Source organism: Pogoniulus pusillus, chromosome 12, assembly GCF_015220805.1.
Source record: "Pogoniulus pusillus isolate bPogPus1 chromosome 12, bPogPus1.pri, whole genome shotgun sequence".
NCBI classification, from domain to species: Eukaryota; Metazoa; Chordata; class Aves; order Piciformes; family Lybiidae; genus Pogoniulus; species Pogoniulus pusillus.
Window position 1 is genome coordinate 32,116,942 of NC_087275.1, and position 21,032 is coordinate 32,137,973.

The 21,032-nt window shown below is 49.1% G+C and overlaps 1 protein-coding gene across 8 annotated transcripts in view; it reads left to right on the forward strand.

Annotated features, from left to right (window-relative positions):
• Positions 1–21,032, forward strand: part of SH3KBP1 (SH3 domain containing kinase binding protein 1) — a 178,440-nt gene that overhangs the window by 85,077 nt on the left and 72,331 nt on the right. For 6 of the 8 annotated variants that reach the window (XM_064152048.1, XM_064152049.1, XM_064152047.1 and 3 more), the window contains 2 exons: positions 4,171–4,294; positions 8,239–8,313. In XM_064152048.1, the coding sequence (XP_064008118.1) occupies positions 4,171–4,294; positions 8,239–8,313 (199 nt within the window). The remainder of the gene's footprint in view (positions 1–4,170; positions 4,295–8,238; positions 8,314–21,032) is intronic. The other 2 variants (XM_064152053.1, XM_064152046.1) reach the window with 1 other exon arrangement.

Below are 21,032 nucleotides of genomic sequence, written 5' to 3' on the forward strand. Positions count from 1 at the left end.
TCTGTGATTGATGCATTCATGATTCAGAGTTACTTCCTATTTGTTCTAAATAGTTAGCAATTAATTATGGTGAGATCAAACATCCATCACGAGAGGCAGAAGCTTTGTTTGTTGGAGTTGAGCTTTCCATAACTACCTCAATACCCTTGAGAAATAAATCATCAGGCTGAACTGGGGAGTGCATTGGAATGCAAGCAGAAAGCATTTTCATCACATTTGGGGTGTGATTGAAAGCTTCCTGCTTGTCATCTTTGTAGCTCATTAGCTGTGACTCTAATTACTGTTGTCCCCAGACTACAGCTGTAACTAATTGTCTTTTTCAATGCAGATATCCAAATTCCAATTAGGTTTCACCCTTAGACTTTGATGGGATGCCAGGCAATTAACCTGCACTGTCAGTCTGAGGACGTTGGGCATGTCCTGCCACGCTTCTGAGCCTGCTTTCCTTTGGCTTTAGTCTCTCTCTGTGCTGCTGTGGACCTTGTGGACCATAGGCAGGGACAGCTCCCACTAGAACAGGTCGCTCAAGGCCTCATCCAACCTGGTCTTCAACACCTCCAGGGAGGTTGTGGAGCACAGAATCACCCAATGTGGTCTCTGAGAGTTGGGATCATCTGAGTTGCAGTGCTCAGTGTTGGGGCCAGTTCTGGTTTTATTAATGGCTTGGCTGTGGGGATTGAGGGCACCATCAGCAAGTCTGCAGATGGCACTAAAGTGAGTGGCAGTGTTGGCCTGCTCAAGGGTGGGAAGGCTCTGCAGGGAGATCTGGGCACGTTAAATCCATGGGCTGAGATTTAACAAGACCAAGTTCTGAGACCTGCACTTTGGTCACAGCAACCCCAAGCAATGCTGCAGGCTTGGGGCAGAGTGGCTGGAAAGCAGCCTGGTGGAAAAGGATATGGGGGTGCTGGTGGAGAGCTGAACATGAGCCAGCAGTGTGCCCAGGTGGCCAAGAAAGCCAACAGCATCCTGGCCTGGATTAAACCCAGTGGGGCCAGCAGGAGCAGGGCAGTGATGGTGCCTCTGGACTCAGCCCTGGTGAGGCCACAGCTTGGGCACTGGGTTCAGTTCTGGGTGCCACAGCATAGGGAAGACATTAAGGAGTGTCCAGAGAAGAACAATGAGGCTGGGGAGGAGTTTAGAGGGCATCATCTGAGGAGTGCCTGAGGGATCTGAAGGTGTTCAGTGTGGGGAAGAGAAGGCTGAGGGCAGATCTCATTGCTCTCTACAGCTCCCTGAGAGGAGGCTGGAGTGAGGCTGGGGTTGGTCTGTCCTGCCAAGTACCCAGCAACAGGACCAGAGGTGATGGTTGGAGCTGTGCCAGGGCAGGGTTAGGTTGGCCATGAGGAAGAACTTCAGTGAGAGAGTGGTGAAGGGTTGGAACAGGCTGCCCAGGGAGGTGGTGGAGCCCCCATGCCTGGAGGGGTTGAAGAAGCTGCAGCTGTGGTGCTTGAGGACACAGTTTAGTGGTCATGGCAGTTGGGTTCTGGTTAGACTTGATGATCTGAAAGGTCTTTTCCACCCTTAATGACTCTGTGCTTCTGCTTTCCTAGCCGCTGTTGGGAGGCAGGAAGGAGCTGAGCTGAACACTGTTGGAGATGCTGTGCCACAGATGGACACTGCTCTCCCCTCTCAGTTTTTGGTGCATGGTCAGTGCTTGACAGATGAAAACTATTCCTGCCATGGATGTGTTTAGCTGATGTAGATAAGAAGCAATTGGTTGCCGTCCCTAGAGGCATGTGGCTTTTAAGGGCTGTCATTTCACTGCCTGACACCAGCCTTCCATCCTGAGTGGCTTATACCAGAGGCAGTTTGGCATTTTGAAGTGATGTTTCCCCTTGGGATTGTGTTAGGAAGTGTCTTCTCTTCTTCTGCCCAGGTCATTATTACCTCCTTCTGTAGCTCTTTGCAAATCTAGAGTCAGATCTGCATCAGCAGTGCTCTTTTGCACTGATCTCATGTGTTAACACAGCGATGGTGAAGCAGTATGGAAATTCACAGGTTGCAGTGGGTTGGAAGGGACCCTCCAAGGTCATCTTGTCCAACTCCCCTGCAGGCAGCAGGGACACCTCTAACTAAATCCAGGCTGCCCAGGGACACATCCAGCCTGATCTTGAATGTCTCCAGGGCTGGGGCCTCAAGCACATCCCTGGGCAGCCTGTGCCAGGATTTCACCACTCTGATGCTGAAGAACTTCCTCCTGATGTCCCAGAATCCCAGAGGCACTGAAGCTGGAATAGACCTCTGAAATCACTGAGTTCAGCTTAAGATACCTGGCTGAGACTTTGGCCAGGGCTTTGCTGGCATTTCTCTTTCACCTTCGATTCCTCAGGGGATCAGAACTCTTACAACTTGCAGATCACAGCCAGTAAGAAGTTGGTCAGACACAGGAATGCAGCATGCATGGAAAAGGTAGTGCTGGGACTGACAGCCTTAAAAATGGAACTGCAGTGACACCATGTGCCCCCTGCCTGCTTTTGGTATCCTCCTGTTTCACACTTCTCCATGCTTCTGGCAGCACTGCTGCCCGTTACAGGGGGCTGCATCCAGCTCTCTTCTCTCTACTTGTTGGTTCTTGAGTTGGTTTGGTTTCTTCTTGGATTGTTGTTCTTTGATTTGGTTTCTTTTTGGGTTGTCATTTGGTTTGGTTTCTTCTTGGGTTGCTGTTGTGGTTTGGTTTCTTTTTGGGTTGTTGCTGTGGTTTGGTTTGGTTTCTTTTTGGGTTGTTGTTGGTTGGTTTGGTTTGGTTTCTTTTTGGGTTGTCATTTGGTTTGGTTTCTTTTTGGGTTGTTGTGGTGGTTTGGTTTGGTTTCTTTTTGGGTTGTTGTTTGGTTTGGTTTCTTTTTGGGTTGTTGTTTGGTTTGGTTCGGTTTCTTGTTGGGTGGTTGTTGTTGTGGTGGTTTGGTTTGGTTTGGTCTCTTTTTGGGTTGTTGTGATTTGGTTTGGTTTCTTTTTGGGTTGTTGTGGCTTGGTTTGGTTTCTTCTTGGGTTGTTGTTGTGGTGGTTTGGTTTCTTTTTGGGTTGTTGTGGTGGTTTGGTTTGGTTTCTTTTTGGGTTGTTGTTGTGATTTGGTTTGGTTTCTTTTTGGGTTGTTGTGGTTTGGTTTGGTTTCTTCTTGGGTTGTTGTGGTGGTTTGGTTTGGTTTCTTTTTGGGTTGTTGTTGTGGTGGTTTGGTTTCTTTTTGGGTTGTTGTTTGGTTTGGTTTGGTTTCTTTTTGGGTTGTTGTGGTTTGGTTTCTTTTTGGGTTGTTGTGGTTTGTTGTGGTTTGGTTTGGTTTCTTTTTGGGTTGTTGTGGTTTGGTTTCTTTTTGGGTTGTTGTTTGGTTTGGTTTCTTTTTGGGTTGTTTGGTTTGGTTTCTTTTTGGGTTGTTGTGGTTTGGTTTGGTTTCTTTTTGGGTTGTTGTTGTGATTTGGTTTGGTTTCTTTTTGGGTTGTTGTTGTGATTTGGTTTGGTTTCTTTTTGGGTTGTTGTGATTTGGTTTGGTTTCTTTTTGGGTTGTTGTTGTGATTTGGTTTGGTTTCTTTTTGGGTTGTTGTGATTTGGTTTGGTTTCTTTTTGGGTTGTTGTTGTGGTTTGGTTTGGTTTCTTTTTGGGTTGTTGTTTGGTTTGGTTTCTTTTTGGGTTGTTGTTTGGTTTGGTTTCTTTTTGGGTTGTGGTTTGAGTTGCTTTTTTTTTGGGTTGTTGTGGTTTGCTTTCTTTTTGGGTTGTTGTGGTTTGCTTTCTTTTTGGGTTGTTGTGGTTTGGTTTCTTTTTGGTTTGTTGTTTGGTTTGGTTTCTTTTTTGTTTTGCTGCTGTTGTGGTTTGGTTTGGGTTGTTTTGGGTTGTTATTTGCTTTGGTTTGGTTTCTTTCTGTGTCGTTGTTGTTTGGTTTGGTTTGGACTTTTTTGGTTGGGTGGTTGTACTTTTCCTGCTTTTGGGGGGAGTTTTGTTTGGGTTTTTTGTTTGCTTGTTCTATTTAGTTTATTACTAAAAAGAGAGATGTTGGTGCTAGATAATCCTTGAGCTCCCTTCCAACCTAAACCATTCTGTGTTCTGCTTTGGAGCTTAAGCCACCTGCTCCTTATACCTGAAGTGCATCCAAGCCACTCCTGTGACTGGAAATCATAACAGAGGTCTGCAAAGTGTTGCTGCCATTAAACCTGCTGTCTTTTGGTTTTGTCTTGCTTGCAGGTAGAAGAGGGCTGGTGGGAAGGTATCCTCAATGGCAAAACTGGCATGTTCCCTTCCAACTTCATCAAGGAACTGTCTGATTCTGATGATGCTGGAATAGCACAGGAAGAGCAAGTAAAGCCAAGTAAGGAAGGCAAACATTCTCCATGTTGTGTGTCTACCTCTGTGTCCTCATCCCCTAACACACTGCCAGGGTAGTGCATTCTTATCTCTTGCTTGGAAGTGGTTTTGAGTGCCAGGTTCTTGCTGTATCCAGTGCAAAGGGTCAGCTGCTGCTGCTGAGTGTGCAGCACTGCTCCCTGAGCTGCGATGCAGTGTGCAGAGCTGCACCAGCCTCAGAAGAGAGGAGGCAAGGATGAGCATTTGTGTTTCACTATGCAAAGGGTTTCTGCTCTTTAGGTGTGGAAGCTGAGCAAAGTAACCAAACCTCTGCAAGGTGGCTGTGCTTGGTTAAAAGAGGGGCTCAAGGCCAGGCCTTCTCTAGCGACTGCAGCAGGCTGAAGGGTTCAGAGCAAGCAGTGTGGGACATGCAGCACTTTCCCTCCCGGTGCTGAGCACGTCCCTGGCAGCTCCCTCACCCACTGCCCCAGCAGCCCAGGGGAAGGAGACCAGGAGTGGGACAGGGACTTTGTTCTTTCACTCAGAGGGGGCCAGCACTGCTGCAGCTGAAGAGCATGTGTGGTAACTAAGCTGGCAAGAGTGTGGGCACAGTAATGGCTTGTCCTGTGGGTAGCCCTCCTGGGACAAGAAGCTGAGCCTGGCTCATGCAAGGAGCACTTGTTAGTCTTCAGGTTTGTTTTCTCTCTTTTTATTGCCTATGTCCGTGGTCAGTTCAGAACCTTTAGTGGGAAAGAGTCAACTGTGTTTACAGATTCCAGACCTCTTCCACAATGCCTGCCAGGCTCTTCCTATTAGCAGCACTGCAGATGTCCTTTGCTAGGTAGGGTCCTTCTGAGATCTCTGAACAAGCCAAAGCAAAAGAATCTCCAGGACCTTTGTAAGCTTATTTCAGCTGAAATTAACCAAAGTCTTTGCAGCTCACTCTGTCAATAGGAGGCAGAAATCTGGAGCACTTTCTGTTTCTTTTTGTTTAATCTCTCATTTTCTCCCATCAAAGGCAAATTCATCATCTTTGTTCCATCCCACAGAGCTAAGATGCTCAAAGTTGTGACATCTGCAATGATGAAATTTGGTCCTGTTGGTTTTGCAGTGGAACACCCATTCATGGGTGAACTCACCTTGTGATGAGTGCTGCTAAAGATACTCACAGGCAGCATTTCTTCAGAGCAGAGTGAAACTATGTCTAAGGCAGTTAACAATCTGGGTGTGATGGAAAGGGGAAAAGAGCATTAAATGAAGTCTCCCACTTGAGTGAGACTGCAAACTGCTTTCTGTAACCTGTGCTTGCTGTCATGCCCCTTGTTCACTGCAAACACAGTGTGTCATGAAGGAGCATCTTGTGTAGATGTAGTTTCAGTTCTGGATTCAGGAATATTTGATACTCTAGAAATGAACAAGGTAAGTGAAACTGTTCAGGTTGGAGTGCTCCAGTGTTGCCTGGAGGGATGAATATTCCTTCCTCAGCTAATTTGGTAGTGTTTAAACTTCATAATAAACATCCTAAAAATGTCTTGTTACAAAAACAGACCTTGGAGTGTGTAAAAGCAGCCACAAAGCATTAGCTTGGGTCATTGACATCCATTGTGGCACATGCTGGAGTCTCCTTCCCCAGAGATGATATTCCAAACCCACCTGGATGCATCCCTCTGTGACCCACTCTGGGTGCTCCTGCTCTGTCAAGGGGGTTGGACTGGATGAGCTTTGGAGCTCCCTTCCAAGCCCTAAAATTCTACAGTTCTGGAGTGCTTAGTTGTGGCAGGCAGTGCCAAAGGCTTTGCTGCAGTCCAGGCAGACTCCATCCACAGCCTGCCCTGAATTCACCAGGCAGGGAACATAAAAGGAGCTCAGGTTGGTCAGGCAGGAGCCCATGCTGGCTGGGCCTGATCCCTTGGCCATGCTGTAGGTGCTCTGTGATGGCACTCAAGGTGCCCTGTTCCATCACCTTGCCTGGCACTGAGGTCAGGCTGACAGCTCTGTAGTTTTCTGGCTCCTCCTTTTGACCCTTCTTGTGGATGGGATCACTTTGGCAGCTTCCAGTCTTTGGGGACCTCTGCAGTGAGCCAGGACTGTTGATAAGTGATGGAGAGTGGCTTGGCCAGCTCAGCTGCCAGCTCTCTCAGCACCCTAGGATGGATCCTATCTGGTCCCATGCACTTGTGAGGATCCAAGTGGCTCAGCAAGTCCCTTACTGCTTCCTCCTGGATTACAGGGGGACTACACTGTTCCTCTTCATCTCTTGTTAATCCTTTTACCTTTGCTTGAATTAGATGTCAGAGCATGAAGTTTGCTGCTAGCCAAAGGGAAGAAACAACCCAATAAATGACTGGCTTGGGTGATAAAAATGTGGCTCTGCAGTTCTAAGATGGGAAGTGGGATTTGGTTGGGATTTTTGGGTGCTTTGTTTTCCAGTTCTACCATTTTAGTTTTGTCCATGTGTGGCAAGTCACTTGATGAAGCTGTTGGCTGAAAAACTGATTGATTCAGGTCCTGGGCCTTCAACTAAACATTGCTTGGGGCCACTTCCCAAATCTCACATGTTTCTAATAAGTCATCTTGGAAGGGTGCTCACAGGCTGCTGATATTTTGGAGACATGTGAGTGTTTGACTGGCCTGTTTGGAGCACACAGGACTGGTCAGCCACTCTGAGTACATCCTTGAGGGGCAGGTGAATAATTTCATTTGCAAGTCTCATAACCTGATAGACAAAAGACCCAAACCTAGGAAAAATGGGTTTTGTTGGCTGCTGTAAAGCAGAGCTTTAGCAAAACCCTGAGCTCTTTTTCTCTGCCTTACATGCAGAAGGAATATTTTACCTCCATGTGCAAGCAGATATTTGCCTCAGCAAAACCCTGAGCTCCTTTTCTCTGCCACAGATGCAGTAGGAATGGTTTGACTCCATGTGCAAGCAGATATTTGCCTCAGCAAAACCCTGAGCTCCTTTTCTCTGCCACACATGCAGTAGGAATGGTTTGACTCCATGTGCAAGCAGATATTTGCCTTAGCAAAACCCTGAGCTCCTTTTCTCTGCCACACATGCAGCAGGAATGGTTTGACTCCATGTGCAAGCAGATATTTGCTTCAGCAAAACCCTGAGCTCCTTTTCTCTGCCACACATGCAGCAGGAATGGTTTGACTCCATGTGCAATCAGATATTTGCCTTAGCAAAACCCTGAGCTCCTTTTCTCTGCCACACATGCAGTAGGAATGGTTTGACTCCATGTGCAATCAGATATTTGCCTTAGCAAAACCCTGAGCTCCTTTTCTCTGCCACACATGCAGCAGGAATGGTTTGACTCCATGTGCAATCAGATATTTGCCTTAGCAAAACCCTGAGCTCCTTTTCTCTGCCACACATGCAGCAGGAATGGTTTGACTCCATGTGCAATCAGATATTTGCCTTAGCAAAACCCTGAGCTCCTTTTCTCTGCCACACATGCAGTAGGAATGGTTTGACTCCATGTGCAATCAGATATTTGCCTTAGCAAAACCCTGAGCTCCTTTTCTCTGCCACACATGCAGCAGGAATGGTTTGACTCCATGTGCAATCAGATATTTGCCTTAGCAAAACCCTGAGCTCCTTTTCTCTGCCACACATGCAGTAGGAATGGTTTGCCTCCATGTGCAAGCAGATATTTGCCTTAGCAAAACCCTGAGCTCCTTTTCTCTGCCACACATGCAGCAGGAATGGTTTGACTCCATGTGCAATCAGATATTTGCCTTAGCAAAACCCTGAGCTCCTTTTCTCTGCCACAGATGCAGAAGGAATATTTTACCTCCATGTGCAAGCAGGTACTTTGCTTATGAGGCTTTGAATATGTCTCTGCCTGAAAATGCAGATTCAAACCTCTTCCTTTCCCTTCTCTTTACCATGGCTGGATTTCTTCACCCCTCCCCTGCCCCTTCTCTTTTGTTTGTGTGTTTGTTTGGTCTTCTCTCGCCTGCTGTCAGGAAAATCTGCCTTTGAAGGGACAATTCTGTACAGAGTGGCCCCGGCAAAGATTGACAGCTACAGACGCTATAACAGTGAGTGATGCTTGCAAATCAACAAGCAATAGCTTCAGCCCTCTCTGCACCTGATTGATTGACACCTGTCAGAACGTGTCACTGCTCCTCCACTTGTGGCTACTCCACATCTGTCTGTGAGCTAAAGTCAGTTTGCTGCTGCTGCCCTGCCCTAGCATCAGCGCAACGAGAAGGCTGCGGTTCCTTCTCTGCATGCCTGTGTTCTGTGCTCATGCAGCCCGCAGGGGACTGGCTACCCCTCTGAATGTGTGGGGCTCAGCTGGGGGTTGGAGTCCAGACCATTGAATCCTGTCACTGCCACTTGGAAGGTGATGAGAAGCACAGATCTTTGGAGTGGGAGGTCAAGTCTTTGGCGTCGAAGGTCTGCTCCAACCAGAAGCTTCCCATGGCGGTTGCTGGACCTATAACATAGGATTTGCTTTCCTGCAATGGGGGGGTGGGGGCTGGCTGTGGCTTGGGGTTTGGGGGTTCTTAGTTTGGGGTTCCCTTGGTTGGGTTTTGTTAGTTTGGGGTTTCTTTTGGTTGGGTTTTGTTAGTTTGGGAGTTTCTTGGTTGGGTTTTGTAAGTTTTAGGTTTCTTTTGATTGGGTTTTGTTAGTTTGGGGTTTCTTTTGGTTGGGTTTTGTTAGTTTTAGGTTTCTTTTGATTGGGCTTTGTTAGTTTGGGAGTTTCTTGGTTGGATTTTGTTAGTTTGAGGTTTATTTTGGTTGGGTTTTGTTAGTTTGGGAGTTTCTTGGTTGAATTTTGCTAGTTTGGGGTTCCCTTGGCTGGGTTTTGTCATTTGGGGTTTCTTTTGGTTGGGTTTTGTTAGTTTTGGATTTCTTTTGGTTGGGTTTTGTTAGTTTTGGATTTCTTTTGGTTAGGTTTTGTTAGTTTGGGAGTTTCTTGGTAGGATTTTGTTAGTTTGGGGTTCCCTTGGTTAGGTTTTGTTAGTTTGGGGTTCTCTTAGTTGGGTTTTGTTAGTTTGGGGTTCTCTTAGTTGGGTTTTGTTAGTTTGGGGTTCTCTTGGTTGGGTTTTGTTAGTTTGGGGTTCCCTTGGTTAGGTTTTGTTAGTTTGGGAGTTTCTTGGTTGGGTTTTGTTAGTTTGGGGTTCCCTTGGTTAGGTTTTGTTAGTTTGGGAGTTTCTTGGTTGGGTTTTGTTAGTTTTGGATTTCTTTTGGTTGGGTTTTGTTAGTTTGGGAGTTTCTTGGTAGGATTTTGTTAGTTTGGGGTTCCCTTGGTTAGGTTTTGTTAGTTTGGGAGTTTCTTGGTTGGGCTTTGTTAGTTTGGGAGTTTCTTGGTTAGGTTTTGTTAGTTTGGGGTTCTCTTAGTTGGGTTTTGTTAGTTTGGGGTTCTCTTGGTTGGGTTTTGTTAGTTTGGGGTTCTCTTGGTTGGGTTTTGTTAGTTTGGAGTTCCCTTGGTTAGGTTTTGTTAGTTTGGGAGTTTCTTGGTTGGGTTTTGTTAGTTTGGGGTTCCCTTGGTTAGGTTTTGTTAGTTTGGGAGTTTCTTGGTTGGGTTTAGTTAGTTTAGCCTTTCTTTTGGTTGCTTTTTGTTAGTTTGGGGTTTCTTTTGGTTGGGTTTTGTTAGTTTTGGATTTCTTTTGGTCGGGTTTTGTAAGTTTTGGGTTTATTTTGGTTGGATTTTGTTAGTTTGGGGTTCCCTTGGTTGCATTTTGTTAGTTTGGGGTTATTTTAGTTGTTTTTTGTTAGTTTTGGGTTGTTTTTTTTTTCTTAGTTTGGGATTTTTTTTAATTGCTTTTTATTAGTTTGAGTTTTTTTAAGATTTTTTATTATTTAGGTGGGAATTTTGTTTGGTTTTTGCTAGTTTGAGGTTTCTTTGGGTAGTTTTTGGTTCCTTTGGGTAATTTTGGTTTGGCTTTTGCTAGTTTGAGGTTTCTTTGGGTAGTTTTTGGTTCCTTTGGGTAATTTTGGTTTGGTTTTTGCTAGTTTGAGGTTTCTTTGATGGTTTTTGGTTCCTTTGGGTAATTTTGGTTTGGTTTTTGCTAGTTTGAGGTTTCTTTGATGGTTTTTGGTTCCTTTGGGTAATTTTGGCTTGGTTTTTGCTAGTTTGAGGTTTCTTTGGTTAGTTTTTGGTTCCTTTGGGTAATTTTTGTTTGGTTTTTGCTAGTTTGAGGTTTCTTTGGGTAGTTTTTGGTTCCTTTGGGTAATTTTTGTTTGGTTTTTGCTAGTTTGAGGTTTCTTTGGGTAGTTTTTGGTTCCTTTGGGTAATTTTACTCTGGGTTTTGTTGGTTTGGTGGGGGGGTTGTTGTTTGCTGTTGCAGTTTTTGTTTGCTGGGGGCTTTTGGCCTGGTTTTGTTGTTTGGGTTGTTTCCAGCTTGCCCCATGCTCTCCATTTGGCATAGAGCCTTTGACAGCTGTTACTCACAGCATTTTGGCTGATCCATTTTTCCTGCCAAGGAGGGCAAAAGGTACAAAGCTGCTTTCATTTCATGGGCAGGTTTTAGCCTTCCCTGTTTGGGGAGCAGGGGAGAGGCTGCTTTTCACACGCTGCCACTAGCCTGCTAAGGCAGAAGAAGAGAGCATGGCTACAGCAGATGCAAGACAGAGGAAGCAAGGAAGACAGACATCTGTCCTTCCCACCTGCTTCCTCATCAGCAAATCCAGCAGAAGGAGACCCTACTGAGCCGCAGTCAGTGGTACTAAGGACCAAGTGTTCAGTCCTGAAGAAGATGCTGCACTACCTTTAACATCTGCTTTTGTCCCAGACAGCTTTCTCTTGAGAGGATCAAAGCTGTGCTGCCCTTACTCCTCCTGCTTTCTGGGTGGGAATGGTTCCTCTCCCACCTGTGTCTTACTCATTTTTGTTGTCAGGCAGTTGAAGTGATGAACCTTCTCTTCTCATAGCTTGCATGTGCACCTTCAGGGTTTTGTTTGAAACAAAACCTGCTTCTCTTTTTTGAGACAGAAATCTCTGGGGGATGTCTGCAGCTCCTTGTTGGAGAATTGTCTCCCTCTCTGCCACAGTTCACCTCTTCTCTCTAGCTTTTCTCAAGCTTCCAACCAAAAAGCCTTGCTCTGACTGGAGCAGCCAACGTGGCTGGTGATCTTCACCTTTTTCTGCTCCATCTCAGTCTTGGTGGCTGCTTGTGCAGCACTCAAGTTGCATGCTTCTTGCAGAGTTCTTAGCCCATCGTGTCCTTGAATCCCCCTCTCTGATCAGAATAAGGACATAGGAAGTAACTCTCTAGTCTCACAGAATTGGCAGGGTTGGAAGGGACCTCAAGGATCAGCCAGCTCCAACCCCCCTGCCATGGGCATGGACACCTCACACTAGAGCAGGTTGCCCACAGTCACATCCAGCTGGCCTGAAAAACCTACAGGCATGAGGCTTCCATCACCTACCCTGGGCAACTTGTTCCAGTGTCTCACCACCCTCATGCTGAAGAACTTCTTTCTACCATCTAATCTAAGGCTCCCCTCCTCTAGCTTTGTTCCACTCCCCCCAGCTCTATCACTACCTGACAGCCTGAAAAGTCTCTCCCCAGCTTCCCTGTAGCCTACTTCAGATACTGAAAGGCCACAATAAGGTCTCCTTGGAGCCTTCTCTTCTCCAAACTGAACAACCCCAAGTCCCCCAGCCTGTGCTTATAGGAGAGCAGCTCCAGCCCTCTGAGCATCTTTGTGGCCCTTCTCTGGACACCTTCCAGCATGTCCAGATCCTTCTTGTAGTAGGACTTAACTCTGACTGTAAGGTCTAGCTTGCAATCAGCTGTCAGGTCTGCCTTTGGAGCCTTTCTGTAAGGTCTGGCTTGCAATCAGCTGTCAGGTCTGCCCTTGGAGCCTTTCTGTAAGGTGTGGCTTGCAATCAGCTGTCAGGTCTGCCTTTGGAGCCTTTCTGTAAGGTGTGGCTTGCAATCAGCTGTCAGGTCTGCCTTTGGAGCCTTTCTGTAAGGTCTGGCTTGCAATCAGCTGTCAGGTCTGCCCTTGGAGCCTTTCTGTAAGGTGTGGCTTGCAATCAGCTGTCAGGTCTGCCTTTGGAGCCTTTCTGTAAGGTGTGGCTTGCAATCAGCTGTCAGGTCTGCCTTTGGAGCCTTTCTGTAAGGTCTGGCTTGCAATCAGCTGTCAGGTCTGCCCTAATGTCACCTTTCTTTCTTCATCTTGTGTTAGTCTTTCTGGGCAGAGATGCCCTAATGTCACCTTTCAAAGGAGAAAGCTGCTCTCCACACCCAGCCCATATCTGATTAGGAGTTGTATTTGCCTTTCTCCTTTATCTTGGGTGAGCCTAAGTGAAGTGAGGAACATTTGAACTCTCCAGCTGTGCAAGGTCTCTGCTTTTGGTTCTTCACAGACCCATGGTTGTGCCATGGCCCAGGAAAAAAGCTTTCAGCCAACTGCTTGGGTGAGTGTCTCCAGATGGGCTTCCTAACCAGCTGCAAGAAGCTGAGCCTGCAGCAGATTGTCACCTTGCTAAAAGCAAACACCCATCTAGACTTTGCTTTTGAAGCTGACAAGAGATGCCTTAATTAATGCTGCCTCCTTTGGCACTTGGTTGGGTCTTGCATGGTTTTCCATGCTGCAGAGGTTGAATGTTGCTTCCTCTGTAAAGCTACAGCTCAGGAGGCCAAATGTCCAGCTGTGTTTGTGGCCCACTGGCTTGGAGCTGCAGCTGAAGTGAGCAGTGTGCAAGAGCAGCTCACTGGGGGGAGGGTTGGTGGTGTTGGTGCTGTCTGAGGTTTATCTCCTGGACCAGCATACAAAAGGAGGGTTTGTTACTCTTCCTGCTCTATCTGTTGGCAGCTCTCTTCCTGCATACTCTCCTGTTCTTCCCAGGCAGTCCCACTGGAAGTGTGGCCAGTTCCTGCCATTGCAGATCTGACCTCTGGCCTTGGAGACAGATCTCCCTGTGCTTATGCCCCGTGGAAGCCACCCAAGGCACTGCAGGGAGCTCTTGGTTGGGATGTCTGTTTCACAGAGCTGTGCTGCTTGCAGCTTCCTGATGCCTCCATTAGCTAAGCTCAGACTCACAGCTTTAGATTAGCAAGGCCCAAAGGGTGCTTGGGTTGACCTGTCTCATACTGCATAAAGCTGTGCTCAGGTCTGAAGCAAGCTTTGGTGCTTTTTGCTTCCCAACCGTGCTCAGTGCTGAACACTTCCCCTTTGAAAGCCATCTCACATTTGCTGCCTTGAGAAGAGTTTTTCCTTCCTTAGCCAAGCCCTGCAGTAGCTGAATGCTGTTGGGTCAGTGCCTGTAGCTGCTTCTAGAGACCCCTTCCACTCGACTCTGCAAGGTTGGCTCCTGCTGCCATGGCTTTCTGGGTCATTAGGTGTGCCAGGCTCTGCTCAGCAACACTTCCAACTCCTTTGGCACCCTGCTCATCAACCCTGCTGCCAGAGACTCTTTGCTGCTGCCTCTGCTGGCTGAAGAGAGACACAGAGCAAGAACGAAACTGACTTGAGTTGTCATCCTGCTGGTCACAGCTCTCTCTTCTCTCATCCTGCAGCTTCCTCCTGCCTCCTTCTTGGATTTCTAATTTATTTCTTTTTACTTCTCATGATTTTCCTGCCTTAATTTCTCTTTCTTCCTTCACTTTCTTTTTCTTCAAAGATGCTCTAGCTGAGGAGCAGGGCAGATACAGTGCTTCCTTTGGCAGATATTTGCCTCTTTCCTTGTCTGTGGATCCACAATGCTGTCAGTAATAGATATTAGCTAAGAAGGAAGAAGATGAGACAGGAGGGAGCAGTGAAAGAGGAGCATTCGTGAGTAACCTTAATTGTGTTTTCTATTGCCTCCCTGCCTTTTCTTTCCCCTTCCTCCCTCACCCCTCAATCCTTGAGGGACTACAACTGGTCAGAGTTCCAACAATTCAATGTGGTTGATGTGTTTGTGATGTTGTTGACACTATTTAAGGCTGAGAAACCCAAGTGTGGATTTTAGCAGCAATGAAGAGAGGACAGTGACTGCTTTTTTACTTCACCTCTTCCAAACCTGCATCCAAAGAGGAGCACATGGCTGAAAAAAATAACCCCTGGGAAAGAATGGTGCTGAAATGGGCTGAGGGAAATGCAACAAGAAGCATTCTGTGTTCTGGTGAACAGATGGGGAAGGGGTTGGGGGTGGAAGAATTGTGTTGCCCGAAGGTGAAGGACATTAAATGCTTTCATTGATTTGGACTTCCACTGCCAAGTGGCTTTCCCCAGGTCTCACAAATGACTTTGCTTTGGTAAGTGGCAGGTAGGGAACCTGTTTTTTTTTTGCCTGTGGTTGCTTACTTTGTCCTTTCACGTGTAATAAAATGTTCCTGCATTTGGTGGTAAAACAACAGTTGCAAACTGAAGGCAAAGGTGGTGCAATTTGTAGAGCTCCTGAATGGTTTCAGTTCACTCTTAGAGCGCCTGGGGAAGTGGCTGGGGATGAGATGAAGCCACCAACCTCTGGCTTGATGCCACCTGCATTGCTGCTGCTGCTGCTGCAGAAGATGCTTGTGCTGTGTTACCCTTACTGCATGCTGCTCCCTGGTGCTGGGCACCGCTTCCCTCCTCCCTGCATGAGTTCTTGTGCAAGCATAAAAGCCTTGGGGCTGTTGCAGCAAGAAAGTGTTGTGCTGTGCCCATCAGCCACACCTCAAGGGGATGACAAAAGGTTTAATTACAGGGCGATGATGCTTCAAGGGATACCCACTCTGGATGTGTTTAAGGGTCGTTTGGATGGGGGGCTTAGGGATGTGGTTTAGGGTGAATCTTGTAGAGTAAGGTTCTGGGTTGGGTTTGATGGTTCTGGGTTGGGTTTGATGGTCCTGAGGGACTTTTCCAACCTGAGTGTCTCTGTGATTCTGTGATCACTGAGAATAACAAATAATGGCTACTGTTGAGAGAGGCTGCCCCAGCCTTTGGGACATATTTAACCACTCTGGGTGGTTAAATAGCATAGAGGCATAAATGTGGAGTTTGAAAGTGTGAATTTGTTGACCTTTAAAGTGTTTCTCACCCTGGCTTTGTCCAGCAGTAATGATGAGCTCCCAGCATCTTTTCTTTCTGGCTGTGATTTTCTTGGTGATGCCATGGAATGGTATTTGGGATGGCTTCAACAACAGGCAGGGCTTGGGGTAGGAAGCAGGGCAAGGGAGGGGATTCTGTCCCTTGGCTCTGCTCTCATCAGACCCCACCTGCAGTCCTGGGGGCAGTTCTGGAGCCCCCAACACAAGCAGGACATGGAAGTGTTGGAGCCAGTGCAGAGGAGGCCACCAAGATGCTGAGAGGGCTGCAGCAGCTCTGCTCTGAGGCCAGGCTGAGAGAGTTGGGGCTGTGCAGGCTGGAGAGGAGAAGGCTTGGAGAAGAGCTTGGAGTGGCCTTGCAGGGTCTGAAGGGAGCTCCAGGAGAGCTGGGGAGGGACTATTGACAAGGCCTTGTAATGAGAGGATGAGGAGGAATGGATCTGAAGTGGCAGAGGGGAGATTGGAAGTGGATGTTAGGAAGAAGTTGTTTGCAGTGAGGGTGGTGAGACACTGGCACAGGTTGCCCAGGGAGGCTGTGGAGCACAGAATCCCCCAATGTGATCTTTGATCACACTGGGTGATTCTGTGCTCCACAGCCTCCCTGGAAATGTTCAAGACCAGGTTGGATGAGACCTTGAGCAACCTGTTCTAGTGAGAGGTGTCCCTGCCTGTGGCAGGGGGTTGGAACTGGCTGATCTTTGAGGTCCCTTCCAACCTAACCTGTTCTGTGGTTGTAGGCTGTGGGTGTTTGTTGTGTGCTTGCAGCGTGTGAGGAGAAGCAGGGAGCACAGCTCCTGTCTGCCCTGCTGCAGTTCTTCATCCTCTTTGCCATTCAGAGCAGTGACTCAGGCGTTCCAGGCTGTCACTCTCTAAAGGGAAGGACAGGACAGGACATCTTTCCCTTCACCTCCCTTCACAGGATCACAGAACTTTAGAGGCTGGAAGGGACCTCCAGAGATCATCCAATCCACCCCCCCTGCCAGAGCAGCATCCCCTAGGGTAGGGCACACAGGGATGCATCCAGGTGGGGTTGGAAAGTCTGCAGAGAAGGAGACTGCACAACCTCTCTGGGCAGCCTGCTCCAGGGCTCTGCCACCCTCACTGCAAAGAAGTTTCTCCTCCTGTTGAGCTGAAACCTTCTCTGTTCCAGTTTGTATCCATTGCTGCTTGGCTTCTTGCTGTGCAGCACCCAAAAGAGCTTGGCCCCCTCCACCTGACCCCCACCCCTCAGCTATTGACAGACATTGCTCAGATCCCCTCTCAGCCTTCTCCAGCCTAAACAGCCCCAGGGCTCTCAGTCTCTCTCTATAGGGGAGATGCTCGGGTCCCCAAATCATCCTCATGGCTCTCCATGGACTCTCTCCAGCAGGTCCCTGTCTCTCCTGAACTGGGGATCCCAAAACTGGACACAGTATTGCAGCTGTAGTCTCAGCAGGGCAGAGCACAGGGCAGAAGAACCTCCCTAGCTCTGCTGCACAAACCTTTCCTGATGCCCCCCAGGATGCCCTTCTGAGAAGACAAAGCTCCCAGGGAGCTCCTTTTACACAGGTCTGTGTTCTGTGCAGCAGAGTTGACAGGCATTTCTCAGGCTGCCTGACTGCATCAGCAGCTCCCTTGCACTGTCTCAGCTGTGTGCTGACCTTCACATGGCTTAACAGAGGGCTTGGCCCTTGTGGCCAAGAAGGGCAGGGGGATCCTGGGGTGCATTAAGAGGAGTGTGTCCAGCAGATCCAGAGGGGTTCTCATCACCCTCTACTCTGCCCTGCTGAAACCTCACCTGGAATATTGTGTTTCAGCTTTGGGCTCCTCAGTTCCAGAGGGACAGGGATCTGCTGGAGAGAGTCCAAGGGAGGGCTACAAAGATGCTGAAGAGGCTGGAGCACTGCCTGGTGAGGAAGGGCTGAGGGACCTGGGGCTGTTTGGTCTGGTGAGGAGAAGACTCAGAGGGGATCTGATCAGTGTTTATAAATCTCTGAGGGGACAAACTCTTCTTAGTGGTGCCCTGGGATAGCACAAGGGACAAGGGATGGAAACTGCAGCACAGGAGGTTCCACCTCAATGTGAGGGAGAACTTCTTTACTGTAAGGGTCCCAGAGCCCTGGCACAGGCTGCCCAGAGAGATTGTTGAGCCTCCTTGTCTGGAGCCTTCCCAGCCCTGTCTGGATGTGTTCCTGTGTGACCTGTGCTGGATTCTCTGCTCCTGCTCTGGCAGGGGGATTGGACTGGAAGCTCTGCAGAGGTCCCTTCCAACCCCCAACATCCTGTGTAGCCTGAGAAGTGCACAGAGGGCCAGAGCATCCCTGGCTTGTCCATTGTCAGAGTGGTTCCTCCTTTGCCCAGTTCTCTGCAGAGCAGCCAATCCAGAACAGGGAAGAGAGGTGACACAGCTAAACAACAGCTCAGAGCAGAGAGCTCTGTAAAGCTCCCAGAGCATCCCCTCCTTTTCCTGCCATTTAAAGCCACTTAGAAACAATTTGTTTCCTGCTTGGAGTGGAGTTAATTTTACCCCAGCTGTTTATTTTTGTTTCAACAGCTTTAGTTTACACAGCCCTTTATCAGCCCTAAATATCTTCCTGATTTAGAGCCTTGGTCTGATGCCAGAGCAGCTCTGGGGCCGTTGGTGTATGAAGTCTGCTGTTGTGGTCTCTTTTGAGTCCCTGTTGGAGCTGATCTGTTTGGGTGCGTTTCAGAGCGTTGCTCTCCCAAGAGCTGTAGCTGGCAGAGCAGCAGTGTGCTCTGCTTGCAGTGTCTTGGAGCAAAATCATCTCTCTTACGTACCCACAGAGCAAAAATAACCTCTCTGTGAAGTGCAGAGTTCCTCCAGACACTGCTGGGAGAGCTGAAGCTGGGGGAACACCAAGTGAGCTGGCACTGCGAAGGAGCAGGGAGCAGGGCTCAGGCACCTGACTGCTCTGTGCCACTCTTCCCCATCTCTTGTCCCAGCCAAAATCAGGCAATTGTTTTACTTGGAAAAGGCCTCTAGGATGAAGTCTAACCCTTGACCTGAGACCACCAGTATGGCCATTAAAACACATCCCCAAGTGCCACATCCACAGCTTTCTTGAGCACCTCCAGGGCTGGGGACTCCACCACCTCCCTGGGCAGCCTGCTCCAGACCCTGGCCACTCTTGCAGGAGAGAAATTTTACCTAACATCCAAACCAAACCTCCTCTGATACACTTCCAGCCCATTTCCTCTTGTCCTGTCATAGAATCATAGAATCAAGCAGGTTGGAAGAGAGCTCATCCAGTCCAACCTAGCATCCAGCCCTATCCAACCAACCAGACCATGGCACTGAGTGCCTCATCCAGGCTTTGCTTGAAGACCCCCAGGGACGGTGCCTCCACCACCTCCCTGGGCAGCCCATTCCAATGCCAATCACTCTCTCTGGGAAGAACTTCCTCCTGACATCCAGCCTATACCTACCCTGGCACAGCTTGAGACTGTGTCCCCTTGTTCTATTGCTGGTTGCCTGGGAGAAGAGGCCACCCCCCACCTGGCTACAATGTCCCTTCAGGTAGTTGTAGACAGTAATAAGATCACCTCTGAGCCTCCTCTTCTGCAGGCTGCACACCCCCAGCTCCCTCAGCCTCTCCTCATAGGGTTTGTGTTCCAGGCCCCTCACCAGCTTTGTTGCCCTTCTCTGGACACCTTCCAGCACCTCAACATCTCTTGAATTGAAGGTCCCAGAACTGGACACAGCACTCCAGGGGTGGCCTGAGCAGTGCTGAGCACAGAGGCAGAATAACCTCCCTTGTCCTGCTGCCCACACTGTTCCTGATGCAGGCCAGGATGCCATTGGCTCTCTTAGCCACCTGGGCACACTGCTGGCTCATCTTCAGCTACTATCTATCAGTGCCCCCAGGTCCCTTTCCTCCTGGCTGCTCTCAGCCACTCAGTCCCCAGCCTGTCACCTGCAACTGGGGAGGTGAAACCAACCCCTGCCTCACTCCAGCCTCCTTTAAGGGAGTTGTAGACAGCAGACCCTTCTCTGGACACACTGCAGCCTCTTCTCACCAGACCTCTTCTCTGGACCCTTCTCTGGACACACTGCAGCCTCTTCTCACCAGACCAATTCTCTGGACCCTTCTCTGGACATGCTGCAGCTCCTCAATGTCCTTGTAGTGAGGGGCCCAAAACTGAACCTGTGACTTCACCACCTTGTTATGAGGAGAGACAGGCTGAGGGAGCTGGGGCTGTGCTGCTGGGAGCAGAGGAGCCTGAGGGGTGACCTCATTCATGTTGGTAAAGATGTGCAGGTGAGTGGCAGGAGGCTGGAGCCAGGCTCTGCTGGGTGATGCCCAATGCCAGGACAAGAGGCAATGGGTGGAAGCTGAGGCTTAGGAAGTTCCATGGAAACATGAGGAGGATTTTTTCCCTGTGAGGGTGCCAGAGCCCTGGCACAGGCTGCCCAGGGGGGTTGTGGAGTCTCCCTCTCTGGAGCTAGCCAAGACCCGGCTGGCTGTGTTCTGTGTGAGCTGCTCTGGGTGCTGCTGCTCTGGCAGGGGGGTTGGGCTGGATGAGCTGTGGAGGTCCCTTCCAGCCCCTAACTGGTGTTGGTAATTGGAAACAGATAATTCTCTGTAATTCTCACAGGTAACTGGAGACAGAACAAGGGGGAATGGCCTCAAGGCAAGGCTGGGAAGGTTTAGACTGGACATTAGGAAGAAGCTTTTCACAGAGAGGGTGGTCAGGGACTGGAATGAGCTGCCCAGGGAGGTGGTGGAGTCACCCACCCTGGGTGTGTTTGGATGTGGTGCTTGGGGCTGTGGTTGAAGGTGAATCTTGTAGGGAATGGTTCTGGGCTGGACTTGGTGCTCCTGGTGTTGCTGTGATCCTGACCTTCTGTGATTGACTGCAGTGGAACTGGGCTGAAGGTCTCCTTTCTTTGCCTTGTGCGATGCAGGTCTGTGGCACTGCCAGTGTCTGCCAGGGGCACCTGAAGCACTGAGCTCATTGTCATCGTTAGGCAGAACTAGTGCTGGAGCAGCAGGCATGGCCAGTGTGTGCCTAGGCTCAGTCTCTGTAGTGTGGGAAGCAAGATTGAAAGGGTCTAGGAAACTGTTTCAATGGCAGGAAGCTTCAGTGGGGCACTTCTGCTGGTGGGAAGGTTTGGGCTGGGTCTGCACCCTCCTGCGGCTGAAGCGCTCCAGTTGTACACAGAGTCACAGCAACAGCCAGCTGGGGAGGGACCCTCAGGAGCACCAAGTCCAACATGGAGCCCCCAGATAAGACCCTTTGCTGAGCATGCAGCCACTTGAGAACCACTTCAGGTAGCGCCAGGAATGGGGGGAATGGAGCAAAGCTGGAGGTGGGGAGAGTGAGGCTGGAGGTGAGGAGGAAGTTGTTGAGCAGGAGAGTGGTGAGAGCCTGGCAGGGGTTGCCCAGGGAGGGGGTTGAGGCCCCATGGCTGGAGGTGTTTGAGGCCAGGCTGGCTGAGGCTGTGTGCAGCCTGCTCTAGGGTAGGGTGTCCCTGGCCATGGCAGGGGTTGGCACTGCCTGATCCTTGTGCTCCCTTCCAGCCCTGACTGGTTCTGTGACTCTAAATTACTTTATGAATGAGTTTGTAACCCTTCATTAGAAGAAGGACATGGAGGTGCTGGGGCATGTCCAGAGCTGAGGATGGACCTAGAGAACACAGTACTATGAGGAGCAGCTGAAGGAATTTGGGCTGCTTAGCCTGGACAAAGGGAAGAGGCCAAGGGGAGATCTTGTTCTCTACAACTGCCTGAAAGGAGGAAAGGAGATTGCAGCAGTGTGGGCAGCAGGACAAGGGAGGTTCTTCTTCC